Below are 17,814 nucleotides of genomic sequence, written 5' to 3'. Positions count from 1 at the left end.
CACTGCAGGCTCACTGTTGTGAACTTGCTGAACTGAAGCAAGCACTGCCTGGCCCATGTGGTTGCTTTGTGAAGGTGCCTGCTGTCCCAGAGAAACATGCATGATTAGCATGTTTCAACCTGGGGACAGGATGGTAGGTGGAAGCAGCAAACCTCCTGTGGGTCACTGTTCCTGCATTTGCAGAAACAATCTTGCCTGATGGGGATTCATCTCCCACTGCCTTTGTTGAGGCTGACAGCTGTTAACAGCTGAGCTGAAGCATATTTCTGACTGTTAAGCAGGCCTAAACAGTAAGATCATGCATGCTTCCTGATGACTGATCAGCTGAAATGTGGAGCCTTTGGTAACTGTGTTCTCTCACTCAGGCCCATCAGTCAATAAAGCTAAAACTCGTGCTGCACAAGAGAGGACCAGAGGTACAGAACGCGAGAGACTCCTCTACTTCTAGTTTTTAACAGTGTTCAGTGGACTGCCTGAACTGTGGCTTAGGCCCAACTCCTAAGAACTGAAGAGCAGCAATGTTCTATGACTATCACACTGTAACCACCACAGACTTGACTCCTGCACAGATTCAACTAGAAGATACCAGCTGCAGCTTTGGACATAGCTTTAAACTCAGGAAATGCTAAGTGTGGCTCAAGTAACAGTATTATAAAACTAAATGCATTAACAAGATTACTAAAACACTTCTGTTTTCAAGAGGTTGCATCTTTTTCCTTCAGAAACCTAAACCAGCTGTAGTGAGAGTTGAATAGCATTTTGTCAATAAAATTAAGGTGATGTGTATGAGAATGGACTGCTAAACCACTGACACTAATTTTAAATGCAGGTCAATGCAATTTTTGTCTCTATTTTTAGGGGGAAGCCATCACAAGTTGTAATATTTTTAGTACTATTTGCCAAAATGTCTTGTATATACTTTATTATAAAATAGCCATTTTGTAGTTCAAAAATCTACTTAAATGCAATAAATTAAGTTTATACATTTCAGTTGAAGAGTCTTTCAGAATGTTGTGGGTTTCATGAGAGCATGTTCTCCAAAAACTTGTTTGAAGAAGGTGACATGTTCTTCACAGTGCTCACCTACAGGAAACAAAAAAAAAGTTCCACGTTCACATTACAACTCCCAAACCAAGTACCAAGATTGTTTAGTTTCACTTACCTTCATTTATCAGTACTAATTCTTATCGTTAATGTGTTTGAGTACCAGAGTTGAACAAACAGAAAGTATTGGAATACTGAGGTATTTCCAGTCCTGTGACTGGTATTCTTGAGGTGAAGCAGATGTTTGATCTAGTTCATGGATCTAACCAGCAGATTCACAACCATGAGAACCCTTTACTGTCAAGATGCAAGAGTGTGGGGTGGGATTCTGCACCTACAGAATGTCTGGTGGTTACAAACATGTTGCTGGTGCAAGCAGTTTGGTTTGGCTTTTAATGAAAGAACTGTAGCATAAAACAGGCCTTGAATTTTTGTAATTAGTGGAAATAGACAATTGAACTCAAAGGTTTCCCAACCTGGTTACTGACTTCAGAAGAAAGCACTAATTGGAGATAATGGCTCTGCTAACCAAGCAGTGAGAGCAAATGCAAGTCAAACAGGTTCATCTGCAAGTTTGTTTAGTTCAGCCTCTTTACTCCTGGGTGCAGTAGACAAAGGAATAAGACAAGTTAATTTGGAACTGTGCTTAAAGGTGAGTATAAAATATAGGCTAAACTATGCCCAAACTTTTATCATCTAATACAGGCTCAACTGGATTGCACACCTGAATATCTTGGTCAAACTGTTTCTTGCTTACCTGGTGTGAAGCTGGGGTTTCCTCGTAACCGCTGGTTTCTTTGTTCAAAGAATCGGAATATGGTGTAGAAAAGCATCTCATCCTCTGCTTGTTTTGCTGCATCGAGGAATTTGCGGGCTGAAATGCTGTCGTGTCCTCCAATACCCCTGATGAATCTCAAGGCAGCCAAAACTTGGTGTTTGGACAACAGAACTTCCACTATTTCATCATTTGCTGTGGAAAGTCTCTGTGAAGTCAATCACAGCTGTAAGGCAATGCTTCTAATGCATGGAAATGATTGATGCTAGTTAATGACTTCAAGCCTGGTCAGGGAAGCTGTTTGACCAGTCTAACCCACATGTGACATGGAGCTACTAGAGTCAGAAATGCTTACTTTTAACATGTCCAGTGAGAGCTGATGTGCAGGAGGGTAAATGCTTTCCAGGGACAGTAAGAGACAAGCCTAAGGCAAAAGTAGAAATAACCTTAAAATTCTGAAGACTTCCCACCTCCCTCACCAGCTTATTGGAGCTACTTGTCTTACATACCAAGGGCTTTGAGTCACTGAGCACATGGTACTGCAGAAACTGATGGAGCATGTAGAACAAGTTGTGCTGAACAAGGGTTTTGATGACCAGCTCATACAAGTAGTGCTGTGAATGTAGGAAGAATACAATCAAAGGCATGTCTCTATATGTGTTTTTACAATCTACAAGTCAATATTGTATAGAGCTTACACATGTGACCAGGACTGGACTAAAACTGCATGTAATTTCATGGAAGGGGGCAATGTACTTAGCACATAAGTGATTTACCTGAACTGCAATCTGGAACTGGTTGAGAGAACGAATGTATTCCATCAAGACAGCTATAGTGAACTTGTGCGGTGCTTCCTGGACAAAGAAGCAAGTGTTAGGTGGAATTTCCATGGCTTCTCTGTTAATAACCCCATAAGAATAGGCATCAAAATACCCTAATCCTGACAAAGCTTCCTGCAGCCAATTTCAAGCCATCAACTTAGGTTGTCTGATCTGAGACTGCTGCCAAATTAGCCCTCAAATTTATTTCATTAGCCCTTAAAATTAACTTACCTTCTTCTCTGTAAAAACAGATAAAACATGTGTGTACATATCAGACTGGTCAATAACTGCTTGAGTGCGGATAGGACGTTTCAGGAGTGGATTACTTCTACTCAGGCCTGTTTCTACCACCTAGGAGGAAAAAAAGGTCTTTTAAATAGAAAACTAATGTAGTACAGTTCTGAGTCAGTCTCAATTGTACAGACTCTTTTCTCATTCAAACACAATTATAAACTTGTGTTAACAAGGAAATTCGTATCTGTGGTCATGTTATATCAGATGCATCTTGTTCAATGAGGATTTCATATTAAATTTAAAACTTCTTTCTAAAGTTATATAAATACAGCTGCTCTTACACCTCAAAGCCAGGAGATGAATCTAACTACACTGACACAGGCCCTCAGGCTTAGAAGAGTTTTAAGTATGTGACTGTACTCTGAGTTAGTGTTGAATTTGGTACTTTAACACAGTAACAGATGTATCAGGACTGCCTGTTATGCCATGATACAGTGTGCAGTGAAATCAGTGCTCTGGAAACCAGGGTAGTAGGCATTGATTCAGAGTTGCTTTTTCAGCTTCTACCTTCTCTCTGCTTTCAAGCACATACTTTCAAGTATGTTAACTCATCACTCTGGAGATGAGCTATGCAGCACCGGCCACACAGGTGTCAAGTGGGAGTCTTAGTGCATTTTCCATGGCAGACTTTTACTTGTGAGACTGAGGCAGTCAGGACCTCTTGAGGTAAGCCCAAATTTCCTAAGTAGAAAGGAGCATGCCTTCACCTTGATGCCACCTGAAAAGCAAAGAGCATTGTCCTCTCTCTGTAAGCTGCTATAGCTAACATGGTTTACCATTGTATAGCTTTGCTCAGCTTCCAAGTACTTCTTATATTCATGATTCAGTTTGTCAAAAACAGTTGCAATCACAGACAGTGATCCTCTCTCTGGCTCACTGAGCACTGAAAAGATAAAAAGAAATAACTATGAGGAGAAATAACCAGGCACCTGAAAGTTGCCTTTTTCAAAAGGTGATCTATACTTTCTATCTAATTTTTAACTTTTAAGAAATACTTTCAATCATGTCAGGTGTATTTGAATTGAAGTGGGGGGAAAGTTGAATTTTTCATGCTGTTACATTCCTTCAGAATAGTGACTGAGGGTCATTGAGGCAAATGACATCCCAAGGACCAAGGCAGCTTCAGAGGTGATCTCATATCTAAGAACAGCTAAGCTAACTTGGGTGAGTGTATGAATAAGCAGTATTGTACTTTCAAGATACAGAAAACACACTTGAACTTACTTTGAGAGCATACAGACAGGATAACCATTTTGCATTCTTTTCTTTGAAGAAGGAAATCCATTAGTTTTCCTTTATCTAGCAAGAGGTTAACTACAGGTTCAAGTTTCACTTGAAGACTCCAGAGGTAACCTGGATTTGAAGGAGTAAACAAAGTGAATTGTCTTGTACAGTATAGGCTAGACATACAACTTTTCCACCCTTAAATGAAAACACATTGAGATTGTTTATTTGCCTTTCTAAGCCCATATTTTAGAGCAGCATTACCCTTGAAAAGTTGTGGTAGAGATAGCTAATCCTCTAGTTAACACTATCAAGAGCAATCAACTCAGCAGATGTACCTAGTAAGTCCCTTCAGTTTTAAGCTGCTTTGTGCACTGCAAGTGTAAACCAACCATCCTGATATTGAATATTGTAGAGTCCAAGAGCTCACCACTTACCTTCACTTGCACTGATGATAATATCAGGTTGAAAGACAATCCAAGAAGAAGAATCTAAATGTTAAGGTTTTAACACCTATATTAACATTGATGCTAAACTGTTTCTCCTGAATTTACTTTACTATAGAGAAGCAGATCCCATTAACATACTTCCATTTATTGTCACTTCTACTCCTGAGGCTTTGAACCATGCTCTTACAATGATATCTTCAATTTTATGGTGTACCTATTCAATAATTTCATACACATGTCTCAAATAATCAGGAAGTGTGGTATTATTCTAGACTTCACTATTTACAACTCTCTGAAAGCATTATGAGGCTATTATGAAGCATATTTTGTCTTGAAGTAAATGTGCATAATCAGCTACAACTGCTCTGTTAAGGAGCCAAGGTAACAAATGCTACCTTCTTCCCTGCTTGTTACATAGAATGAGGTTCTTACTTTTTGAGAGGATTTAAAGGATACAGAGTTTACATGGAACAGGAGCCTGACTTGTCACAGAAGCTGGGCCTGCAGAAAAAAGAACATCAGGTGAAGAACAGTGGTAACTCTGGCAGCTCTCCTGTACCAAGTATTTTATGCTGCAAAGGTAAATATGGATTGTAACACTCTAGCATGTAGTCAAAAAGAAAGATGCATTTCTCTGTGTAGCCAGATCTACAAAGAAAATCTGACACTGAGAAGGCAAATAAATCCTTCAAAACATGATTGTTTTGTTTCTCAGCCAAGTGAAATAATGCATGTAGAAATATTCCAGCTCTAGTACTGTAATTCTAAATACACAGATTCCATTTGCTGTATTTAAATGTATACTCTTTAAAAGGAAGAGTGGTTGGTACATTCTGATCCTAACCTTTGTTTAATACAAATCTGCATCTGCAGATTTATCATACTTGCTATCAAATGTTAGAGCTTTTAATGTGCAATCTTTTTGTATAGAAGCATCTTTTCCTTCTACAAAGAGAACCTCACTGCTTTCTCACCTGCTAGTGAAACTATGCTCAGGCTATTTTTATATTCCCAGTTTGAGGGTAACTACCTGTCACACTTCCAGGACTGGAGAACAGAAAGGTAATCCAAGAAGAATCTAAGCACTGGAGCCCTAACACTGATTGTAGCATTAAACTGGTCCCAAACTTGATTCTGAGTTTGTACTGTCTTTCAGCCTCCAACTTCTTAAGTCACACAGTCCTGACTTAAGCCAGCATGAAGTGCTTTTGAGCACCCACAAGCTTTGAGAGCCATGGCCAAAAAACTCCCCACACCCAACACTTTTCAAGTGTAAAAGCAAAGTACTATAGGAAATGTGCACCTTAAACAGCAACTCTTCTGTAGTTGGCACACACATTTGAAACACCAACTTCTGCTCAATTGCTTCTTACCTTCTTCCTTCCTCACCCTCTCCAATATGTATAACTGAAGTGTTAGTAACCTGAAGCACTCCTGTATGTGAGCTATTGCATTTAAGTACTCTTGCTAAGTGTTAGGTTGTTCATTATACAGTGGTTCTACCTGCTACAGGTATTTGATAGGGTTGTATTGATCGAGGTGGAAGAACAAACTGATGGATGGTTGTGGACCCATCAAATTCTCCTTTTAGCTTGATGTCAAATATAACTGAAGTCTGCAATTAAAAAGAGGAAGTTAGTATTGACAAATGTGAATCACCACCCATTTGCATGCATTCAGTCTGCTTTTCACATTTCCATCTAGTATTCTCTCTTAGAATCATAGAATGGTTGGGGTTGGAAGGGATATACTGGGGTTGGTGACATTTTTCACTGATCAGGCTGCTCAAGGCCCCATCCAACCTGGCATTGAACCCTTTCAGCAATGGGGAATCCTGTTCCAGGGTCTCACCACCCTCACTGTAAAAAGCTGCATCCCTTGCATCCCATCTAAATCTCTCTCCCATTGGTCTAAAACAACTGTCCCTAGAACTGTAACTACATACCCTAGTAAAGAGTCTCTCTCAGTCTGTCTTGCACTGACTGACACTGCACAAACTCTGAGGAAATTTGTCTATCTTCCTCTGATATCCTCATACTTCTACCATTCAGTCTTGTTCAACTCAAGTCACTAACACTTCTACCCAGTATGGACCACCAGGGAAAGCAGCTTTGCTTTCAGTGCCAGTGACACTTCAATTACTGGTGTCTCCCAAAGGCAAAGTGAGTAATGTTTTCTGGGTTTCTATAGTCATGTTTATAGCTTGACCAAAACACTGGGGAGAAAGTGCTCTGGATTTAATGCTAATGTGTAGAACTAACATGAAATATAACTGAAACATCAACTAATCCTCCTAAGGAGGTAAGATGCCCCACTTCTTGAAGTTTCCAAGAGAAGATAATACAAGAAGTCCAAGCCTTTTCCCAAGTTAAGAGCAGAGTACCACTTTACCTTACCCACTGACCAAGCCTTGCTGCTGAGACTACAGACAAGAAGTTTTACCTGTGCTGCCAGATGCACAAGAAGATTTGTGTTCATACAAGTTTTCAGAGAGCCAGGCCTTCAGACTAAAGGAGCTTATGTTTGTGTCACAGAAACATTTTCATTCAAATGTTTGTGATAAGTTTCCAAGGATTGATAATTTAGTATCTAATTTAACTCTACTTCTTTATATAATGCCTTAAAAGCCTACAGAGTGGAACAGCAAAGCATCGTAAGAAGCTGACAAGAAGCAAAAACAGTGTAAGAAAAAAGCAGGCATTACCAGCAGCCCTGATTACGTGTTAGCCCATCAGCATAAAAGGATAAATTTGAATCTCTTACAGTGTTCTGGTTTTGTTCCTGCAAATATGCTGGCTTTTGGCCAATCTAAGGCCAAATAATTTCTAAATTAAATTATTAGGTTATTAAAACCTGCCCCTAACTGCCCAAAGTTATGGCACAACACAATATAAATAAATCAGACCTCAGTATCCTGATGATGTACTACCACCAAGTTATCCACTACATTCAGCGCAAACTTCCCAGTTCTGTTCAGCTTTAAAATATGTGTCTTCTTACAGGAGCCCTCTCTATGGAAACAAAGAGAAATGAGAACTGGTCAAGAAGCCATTTTGTCCTAGTTTTGCTGGGACTCAGTTTATTTTCTTCCTAGGAACTGGTACAGTGCTATATTTTGGATTTAGTATGAGAATAACACTGGTAAGACACTGATGTTTTAGCTGTTGCTAAACACTGCTTACTCTAAGTCAAGGACTTTTTGATTTCCCAAGCTCTGCCAGCAATCAGGTTTGCAAGAATTTGGGAGGGAGCAGGCCCAGGAGAGCAGACCTGAACCGGCCAAAGGGATATTCCATATCCTAGGACATCATGCTTGGTATATAAAGTGGGGGAAGTTGGCCAGGAGGAACAGATCAGTGCTTGGGAAAGGCTGGCTGGTAATTGTTACTGTGTAACTTGCTTTTCATGGGTTTAATTCCCTCCTCCATGCGCTTTTCATTACTACTACTATTATTACTTTTTGCCTTATTTCACTTATTAAACTGGTTTTATCTCAACCTCTGAGTTTTACCTTCTTCTGATTTTCCTGCCCCTCCCACCAGGGGTTTGGGGGAGCAGCTGGTGGTACTTAGTTGCCGATTGGGGTTAAACCACAACACTGACACAGATGAGAACTGCCACTAACATTCTTCATTCTGCTCTTACCTGGGTAAGTGATAGAGCACTACTTCTGCTCCTGTGCTGTTGGAAGTCCTTGAGTGATGCCTCAAATAGAGAACGTAAAGCTGCCCGTATCTAACAAGACAACAGGATTAAAGCATTCTTTTCAATTAAGAGCTCTACCAGTCTCTTAGGTGATCTCATCCCTTCTTCTGGGATAAAATGTTTGACTTTAAGTCAGGTAATCATTTAATTAAAAGTGAAAGATTAAACAGTACTTGCATGAGTATAGGCCATGCATTGTGATTTATCAAGTCTGGCATCTGTGAACGATTCCTCTACCAAAATTTCAACAAAGAAATGAAACATTCTCCAAATTTCTGTGGTAATCCAGAACAATGTCATGTAAGACTTCTCCATTTGCTGCCCCTCCCCCCCTTGCCCCAAGAGGGTTGTTTAGATGCTTTGTTCAAGGCAGTAACTGAAGTGCTTTAAAGCAACAGCACTGCTAAAACAAGTGCAACCATTGTAATGTCCTTCCCTTCTTTCAGCATTCCCAAACTGCCCCACCTTCCCAAGAAAGTGAGATACATACATTGTAGCCATAGCAATATCTCTTTCGGAAAGGCTGAGCTTGGATGACTTGGGTGCTGCAGGCAACTCAATTTCAAATTTTGATAGTTTTGCCATGGTCCCACTCTGTAGAACGGCAGAACAAGAACTGTCACGACCTGAACCGAAAGGGAGGAGCCGCCTTTGCCCAAACGCTGCATCACCAGCGCCCCCACGAGGCGAAGGGCGGTCATAGCCTAAACGAAAGGGTTTTGCGCTTTCTTTCCTAAAAGAAACCCCAAGTGATTCTCAACACACACTTCTGTAACTTCAGAAGCTTTATCGTCTTCATTTTATGACTTCAGCTACAAAAATATTTCTATTTCAATTCAGTCAAGAAAAATATATATTCAAATCTCAAGTACAATTGGTCTCGAGATCTCAGATCTTTTAACCTACTTTCCCTCTTCCAGAAAAGTATATGCTCCAACTCTTAAAAAATTGCTTCCTGGGAAGGAGAAAATATCACTACCTCCTACCAGTCACAGTCTCCTTTAGTTCCTGCCTACTACTTAGAGCACATCTCTTCTCCTGCCCAAGGCTTCCGCTCTCCTCTTCCTCTTTTCTATGGAATTCATATTTAAGCAAGTTTTCACAGTTTCCAAAGCTTCTACTGAAATTAACTTCCTATTCTTACTGATTCATTCTTGAGAGCGAAGTGTGAGTACTACAGAACTATTTCCTTTGCTAGATCTCTATTTTCAAGTGCTTTAGTACAGGACCTTTCTCAGGAGATCTTTAAATATGACCTTCTGAACACGAGATAAAAATTATTTAGCTTCAACCTACAACTTGACACAAAATGTGAAGGAGGGGGAACCATAACCTAAGCTGAGTTATTAAAAAGAAAACTGTGAAAGGCTAGTAGGTTCCTCCCAGCCACCTAAGGAAACATCATTTCAGGATGCAGTACAGACCCTATACAAGATTAACACAAACCAGGAAACTCATGTGAATAAGATGCTTTTCAATCTCTTCCCTTAAACTGCCACAGAAATCTTCCTAATCCATTGACAGGAGCAAGACAAATACTGTAGTTCTTTTCCTAATTTTTAAAATCACCTGGCTGCATCATTAACTGAAAACAGATTCTGGTTTTCACAACACACTTTTTCCAAGACAAAAAGAAAAATATTTTCCCAGTAACAGTAAGTGTTGCCCACAGCAAAGAACACCAAAAGAAATAACTACGGTAGACAAAGCCCCCTCTGGCTTGGGACAACAGTTGTTTCTTAAGTGCTACCTTATTTATCTCTTTTTCATCCAGTCATATCTGGGAGGTTATAATTATAATCACAAGAGAAAGGCTCTTAATTTTTCTTTATCATACTACAGACAGCAAATGTTCATATTAAAAGTAAATCATAAATACCTATTTAAGTGAAAAAAAAATTAAAGACATTTAAGTTGTCAAATATTGAGTCACCACCAATTTTTTCTTTCCTTTCTCAAGGTCAACTGTCCAGCCCTGTCTGGACACACATCTTCCCAAAGAGCATGTAAGAAAGAGTGAATTACCTAATTCTAAGCCTTCACATAGAAGCTACGTGATAGATTTGCTTATTGTCATACAAGGATATGAACACATGCACCTTTTGGAAGAAATTCAAGCAATAGAACATTTGGATGAAGAAGCAGTTAAGGAAAAAGTGAAAATGACAAGTTTGGAACATATCCCTTTACCTTGAAATAGAATGGCTGCAGGACATTTCCAAGGACAGTGGTTGAAAGAAGGATAACAGAGCTCTCTGGACAATACATGTACCAATTGACATTAATACTCTGATTCTTCAGGAGCTTTAAACTTCGTTTTTCTGGCAATACCTAGAAACACAGAATATTAGCATTATATTACCACCAGGATTCCACCAGCATAAATGGTAATTAATGCACAGGAGAAAGGAATGTTAAGCAAGAAAGAGACACATGTAAAGACGATTACCATGCTAGAATTAAAAATCAGAAACCTGAGAATTACAGCTGAGGCCCCACTTTACTGTAGCTAAGGAAAGAATACACATCAAGTACTAATGAGCCTAAAGGTGCTGTGCTTTCCCACTCATCCAGATCTGGGTATAAGTTCTGTGCACAGTGGAGAAAACACCTGGCTTGATACAACTAGTGAAGTTTTAATAAAAGTTCTTCTAACAATATTCTTGCTGCCTTCATTCCCCAGCCTCCTTAATCTTTTATATTTTAAGAAGTATGTAAATCAATTCTCTTCTCAAGGGCTTAAATATCGTCTCTTTTAAAAGACACTTATTTGATTTAGTCCTTTTACCTTATGAATGTTGACATTCATAAGCCTTTCAGGTGCTAAACATACATTCTCCCCCTCAATCAGCATGAAATAATGCTGCTTTTTCAGTTACTTTCTTTAGTACTAGTTATTAGTAACTGTAACCATGAGAAACATTCTGTCTTAGCTCTAGGACTGAAACTATTGAAAAGTGCACACCTTTTTTTAGGAAGTGTTTGAATATCCATCATCATGAATGTTAGAAAAAGTTATTTATTCATCAGACATCTTTAAAAACACATGCAAAGGAAATTACATGTTACATAAAGGGACTCAACGAGGTCAACACAGGAGAAAGCTACAAGTTGCAGAAGGGTACTAGCTGGTCAATTATTAGTTCTTTGCCACCTTTTAAGTATTTACACATCTTCCCCAATGCTGATTTGTTTTGTGTGAAGTGGTATTTCACATTAGATTTAAATACTCATTTCCATACAAGCCAAGAGCATCTCAATCTAGAGTTCCCAAGGCTTAGTTGAGTACTCCTTTATACAACATCTTAAAACCTGTAAATGATAAATTTGCCCTGACCTAAAAATGTATTCTTCTTAAAAAAAAATTAAATTGTAGTCTGCAAACCAAATAGCAAAAATTGCTTTTTTAGCAGCACACTTTCTCAGTTACAGAGACAACAAAAGAATTCAAATATGCTGTTACAAATTTACATTTTCACATCTCTGAGCATGTCCTACAGGAGTTATTTGTATTACCTGGTAGAATTCAATTCCTTGATCTGTGATGAAGACAATTTCTGTAGAACTTGTCCAGCAGAATCCTAGAATATTGGCATTCTTTGTCTTTTAACAAAAAAGCAAACAAACACTCTTTACTTGGAAAAATTAACTATTCAGGTAAGCTAATATTACTAAATGAAGAACACAAGACCAAAGGCAATTTAGGTATCCAGTCTCTGGAGTTAATACTTTTGGCCAACCTGACACCCAGCATGCATCAGTTGCTTTTATAAAGCATTCCCAAACTACACATGAACACAATTACTGTATGACCCAGATATTTTGGCAGCATGTAAGATTTACAATTATTATACAATTTATTATACAAGATTCACAATTTTATTATACAATCAAATTTTATTTTCACCCAAGATAAAACTAAGTTCCTCTGCTTCAAATTCTACTGCCAATTCAACCAGTTCCTGACATGAAAAGCAGGAAAAGATGTTAAGAAAAACTAAAAACTAAATGGAAAAATTTGCCATGACTTCACTCAGAATCTACTCCTATTACCCTCAGAAGTTTCATTACCATAAAGGTTTTGCTAGAATGGTTTACTTAAACTCATAATCCTAAATAATGAAGCAGACAGTGTTTCAGCTTTAAAGACTACAGAGATTAAAGGATCTGTGTAAATCAGATGTATAAAAATTTACTTTAGCATGCTATTACCCAAAAATGTAATTTGTTTTAGTTAGAAGTTGGAAAATATCAAGCAATGACAATGATACTTGTTTCTGGTAAATAATCATCAATAATTAGAAGGATTATTAAAAATAGCAAACATAATAAGAAAACTAGTTATTACTTACTAGCTTACCATTACTGATTAGTGACATTAGAAAAGAACGTCCACATTAACATATGTGGCACTAATATAATCATTGTCCACTGTTTCTGTATCATCAGCACTTTGTCTCTTCTCCTTATCAAACCTTGACATTTGCTGCCCCCACAGCATTTCTGATCCCTCTAGGAAACAATTACATTCACAAGACAGGGAAGTTTCTATTGGTATGGCTAATACCTGTTTGTTCACTCAGTTTCAACAGACAGTAGTGCTGACATCTCTCATTTCCCTGATGTTAGTGTTTAGAAAGGTACCTCAGTTAGTTCTCTTGTAGTCACCAGCCTAACTAACATCAGAGTCTCACTTAAGCATTTAGGGTTGGGGCATTTAACTCACCTTACATTCCTGTGTATATTCTAGCTGAGGGCTATCTGGAATAAAATTCAAAAAATCCTGCAAAAACATCCATTGAGTGGATTAGCAATTAAGAAGCACAGACAAGATACATACATAGATAGCAAAGGACAGATATTAGTTTATCAAATTGTCTTAGATGCAATATATACACAGAAGAAAACCTTCTGTTCCACCTCACCCTCACCAGAGCTGGTTCCCCATTACACTTTTTGTTTAAATGATGATACTAGCAAGACAACAATGCTGCCTGATTAGCCTCTCAGAATGATGGAGGAATTTTCACTACAGCTGTTGCTAGCCAACAGACTTCTTGAATATTTGTCTCAAAGAATTGTACCCTGGAAGTAGAAGATTTCCAGCTCCAATTCCCTAGCTGCATGGTGTACATTTCTTACCACACTTTTCAAAGTTCTCTGCACAGCCAGAATCTTGTTCCCCAAGGAAAATTTGATGCACTTCACTTCTCCTTTATCCTCCATCCTATACAAAAAGAAACAGAAGTTATGGAAATATAATCTAAAATAGTTTCTTAAAGAATATACCCTAAAAAAAAACAATGATGGAGAAAAAAAAAAGTGTAATGCAAATGCTGTTAAATACAGATTATTACTCTTGCCTGACTAATATATTCAAAATCCAGACTGACAGCAAATGGCAGCTCGCTCTTCAGGAGTCCTGAACACATCCATTGCAGAATCATGGCTAAGCTCACACAAATTAGCACCTGAAATCACTGCAAATGCTCAGCTCTGTTGGCCTGTGATGTGGAACTGGAAGACTTGTGGGACTATCCAAACCTGCATCCTCAGTTCTGGACACCAGCATCCTGCAATCTGCTGTGTAACTTCCAGAACTACTGCTAGTTGACTCAAGCCTCCTTCCTTTCCCACTAGGACACAGCCTCTGAAAGAACTTCTGATGTTAAAAGAGAGTGAGGCTGTTTTCACACCATTAAAATAAATTTTAAAAGTATTCTTACCAAACAAGCATCAGCACAATTGGCATGAATAAGGTATATATAGTTCCTCCAGCATATGTTATTAAGTCAGGCCAAAGAGAGAGACAGTCAAGTATGAAAATAGTTGGAACAGCATGAAGTTTACTAAATATTTTCAGCTCCTTCAGGATTGACAAATGTAATCCAATAAAAAAGTAAAATAAACCCAGCAACTTTCAGGACAGGCCCTGTGCAATATCCAAGAGATCACAGTAAACACATTTTGATTACAAATTGCTTCATCCATATTTGGATTGATATGGAATAAAGGAACACCTCCTTACTTATGCACAGCAGAGTACAAAGAGCCATCACTTTTCACAGAGACATATATAAAATAGTTTACTGTTGTCAAATTCTGCAAAAATGTTTTCACAAGAAATGGAAGACACAGAAGAAGCCCATTCAGATGAAACAAGGAATAGAACATGAGAAACCCACATCTAGGTTTGGACATTGTGCTTGAATCGCAGACATCACTTGCTAAACTGTATCCTTGGATATGTCATTGCTGCTCTAGGAATCACTCTCTCATATGTATAGCATGTTATAATAAAAGACTGTTGTTTAAAAAAAAGAAGTCAAAGCCTAATTACTTTTTCCCCCCAGAAGACCATAGAGAAGGAAAAGCATACCCTCTTAATTGCAAGATTATATCTAAGAACAAGTCAAAATATGATCACAATTACTTGCCAGTTTTATGCCTGAATTACAGTGGATCAGGACCAATCACCACATAATTTGAAGATTGCATCATTCTATCCCAAGATAAAGGTGCCTTACCTGAAGGAAATAGGATTTCTATCCTCCAAACCTTTAACAACAACTCCTGTGGCTCCACCAGATCGAACAGCAAAAACCTACAAAAAAAGTTTGGAAGATATATTTAACTCTTTCAAAGTCATAACCTTCACCTGCTTCCTCTTCTATAAGCCACACCTTTATTTTTTTAACTAGACAGAATTTTTGTTCTTCTGCAGATCTAACAGTTCACGCTGAGACAATCTGGAATTCCAAGTTTACTTGACTTGTCAGATTGCATGGTACAGCAACAGTCTTGCAGGCATATTCTGAACTACTGGGCAAGTTAAAACAGTAAAAATCTTTATAAACCTTTATCTTGGCTTTGTTTCTTTTATATTTTCCTAGTAAAAGTATCTAAGACATCAGGGCATTGTTTAAAACAAACAGGACCTCAGCTTTGGGACTGGAAGAGATGTAACTCAATGACCCAGAGCCTGATCCTGTCAGAACATGTTATTAAACAGAATAATTTAATAGTAATAGATTTTCATAGAGATTTTCAACAGATTTTACCTAAGGAGCTTCAGCCAATATTCCCTACAACTGAGAATTCCTTTAGCCCAGCTTCACATACATATATGTACAAAACCTGCTAGAGATATGACATGTGTTGAGCTAGAATAAGATAGTGGAAAAAAAAGAAAAAAAAAGAAAAAGAAAAAAAAAGTTACGCTGCTATAAACTATACCTAGCTTGGAAAAAGAACATCAGGCAAATACCTTATTGGCACTTGTTGTATGTGCAGCAGCACTAGGCACACAGAGCAGGGCTCAGGGTGACAGGGACATTTTTCTGTAATATCAGCCATGCTGTCAGTCTGCTATGCTCAGGCAGGAAATACACATATCAAGATTATAAATTGCAAGCAAGTCCACAGCCTTACTAGAATGATAAATACTTAGCTTAACTTATTTTTAGTATTATGGAGACAGAAAAAGAAGGTAACACTCTCTTAATCTCTGCAAGATGAGAAGATTGCACGGACACATTTCTCACATGGGAAACTGTCATTGAAATACTGGTTACAACTGATTCAGAGACACACTGGAATTCAAACTATTTTATATAACAAGAAAACACAGAGAAATAAATTTACACTGGAAAAAATGACTATTTCAAGTGAGCTCTCAACAACCAGTTTCTATATAGTTATATCACATCCACACTATGATACAGTGTCTCCTGACAGGGTATTTCAAGTGGCCCTCACAGATAATGATTTATAAGAGGAAATATCTGGAAAGTGGCCCAGTGCAAAAGGACCTGGAGATGCTGGATGACAGCAGCTGAACAAGAGCCAGCAGTGTGCCCAGGTGGCCAAGAAACCAATGGCATCCTGCCTATATCATGGATAGTGTGGCCAGCAGGACAAGGGCAGTGATTGTCCCCCTATACCCAGCACTGGTGAGGCTGCACCTCGAAGTGCTGTGTCCAATTCCGGGCCCCTCAATTCAGGAAGGACATTGAGGGGCTGCAGTGTGTCCAAAGAAGAGAAACAGAGCTGGGGAAGGGTCTGAAGCACAAGTCCTATAAGGAGTGGCTGTGGGAGCTGGGTTTGTTTAGCCTGGGGAAAAGGAGGCTCAGGGGTGACCTTATTGCTCCCTACAGCTCCCTGAAAAAGGCTGCAGCCAGGTGAGGGCTGGCCTCTTCTCCTGGCAACCGGCGACAGAACCAGAAAACATCACCTTAAGCTGTGCTGGGGAAGGGTTAGGTTGAACATTAGGAAGAATTTCTTCGCAGAAAGGGTGATTAGACACTGGAATATTCTGCCCAGGGAGATGGTGGAGTTACTGCACCTGGAGCTGTTTAAGGAAAGACTGGATGTGGCACTCAGTGCCCTGGTCTAGCTGACAAGATGGTGTTCAGTGAAAGGTTGGACTTGATGATCTCAGAGACCTTTTCCAGCCTAAATGATTCTGTAATCATTCTGAACAGAGTGCAACAGCAAGAAACACACCCCAGAAATATTGCTCCCTCTCCAAACATGCCACTGATCATGTCCACACATGGGGCAACGCATGCCAGCTACATGGGAAGAAAGCTTGAAGGTTCTGACTCCATGAATGGTGAGGTCAAAGAACAGATAGATGAATCAGACAGTGGAATGTACCCACATCTGTATAAGGCTCATAACAGCTTGTGGATCTTAGCTGTACTGAGCTGAACTCTCAGGAGCCCATATGGATATTAAGGAGAACCTGCTTAAAAGCACTAAAGCCAAGAAACAGCCACTTGGGTCTGTGCCACAAAGAAAGCTGTAATTGTTCATTTTTTATGAATATATTGAATTTCAGGAATTTAAAAGGATGTAAAAAAATTCAGGGAAATTAAGCTAAGAGCAAAGTGACAAAGTTTGCAAGTCAGGTGGGGACACTTGGAACAGAAAGGAAAAGTGCTGCCTCCGATGAATTCCAGAAAGACCTTACGGCAGTGAGAGAAAGGCGGGTGAAACCCAACCTAATAAATCGGTAAAGGAAAAACAAAAAAATTCTACCGCCTCTAGCACGATGACAGGTCTTGAAGGGGAACAACTGGGCTCATGCCCGGCGGCTGAGGGACGGGAGGGAACCAAAGCCGGGCAGAGAACCAAAGCCAAGGCGGGGAGCAGCAGCAGGGCCGGGCTGACCCCCAGGCCCGGCCCCCCGGCCCGGCCCGCGGCAGGGTCCCGCCGCCCCCACCTGCTTGTTGGCCTCGTCGAAGAACACGCAGTTCACGGGGTTCGCCTTCTCGAAGTGCACGGGCCGCGCGCACAGCGCCAGGTAGCAGCCGCCGGCCTCCGCGCCGCCCCGCGCTCGCCCCTCGCCCTCTTCTCCTCCTCCTTCTCTTCCCGCTGCTCCTCCTCCTGCTGCTGCTGCTGCTGCCGCCGCTCCCGGCGCCTCGTCCTCGGCCGGCCCCGGCGGGTCGCGGCCCATGGCGGCAGCCATTGCCCACCCCGGCTCGCAGGCGGCCGCTTC

The 17,814-nt window shown here is 39.8% G+C and overlaps 2 protein-coding genes across 2 annotated transcripts in view; one reads left to right on the top strand and one right to left on the bottom strand.

The window, feature by feature from the left end:
- NPC1 (NPC intracellular cholesterol transporter 1) overlaps positions 1–990 on the top strand; it is a 26,488-nt gene extending 25,498 nt beyond the window's left edge. The window contains exon 25 of the mRNA XM_036399984.2: positions 366–990. Within this exon, the coding sequence (XP_036255877.1) occupies positions 366–448 (83 nt within the window). The 3' untranslated portion in view covers positions 449–990. The remainder of the gene's footprint in view (positions 1–365) is intronic.
- On the bottom strand, positions 906–17,814 carry RMC1 (regulator of MON1-CCZ1). The gene is made up of 20 exons (XM_036399998.2): positions 17,539–17,814; positions 14,840–14,916; positions 13,455–13,539; positions 13,039–13,095; positions 11,829–11,915; positions 10,503–10,643; positions 8,803–8,906; positions 8,253–8,342; positions 7,513–7,618; positions 6,111–6,222; positions 5,064–5,108; positions 4,596–4,649; positions 4,159–4,287; positions 3,711–3,817; positions 2,872–2,991; positions 2,596–2,673; positions 2,329–2,433; positions 2,175–2,243; positions 1,802–2,027; positions 906–1,083 (listed from the first exon to the last, which is right to left on the bottom strand). Exons 1-20 carry the CDS (start codon positions 17,782–17,784, stop codon positions 1,004–1,006), a joined length of 2,118 nt encoding a protein of 705 aa, XP_036255891.1. The 5' UTR covers positions 17,785–17,814; the 3' UTR covers positions 906–1,003.

The sequence above is a fragment of the Molothrus ater genome, chromosome 1 (genome assembly GCF_012460135.2).
Source record: "Molothrus ater isolate BHLD 08-10-18 breed brown headed cowbird chromosome 1, BPBGC_Mater_1.1, whole genome shotgun sequence".
Taxonomy (NCBI): domain Eukaryota; kingdom Metazoa; phylum Chordata; class Aves; order Passeriformes; family Icteridae; genus Molothrus; species Molothrus ater.
This window is presented reverse-complemented; position numbering and strand designations above follow the sequence as displayed.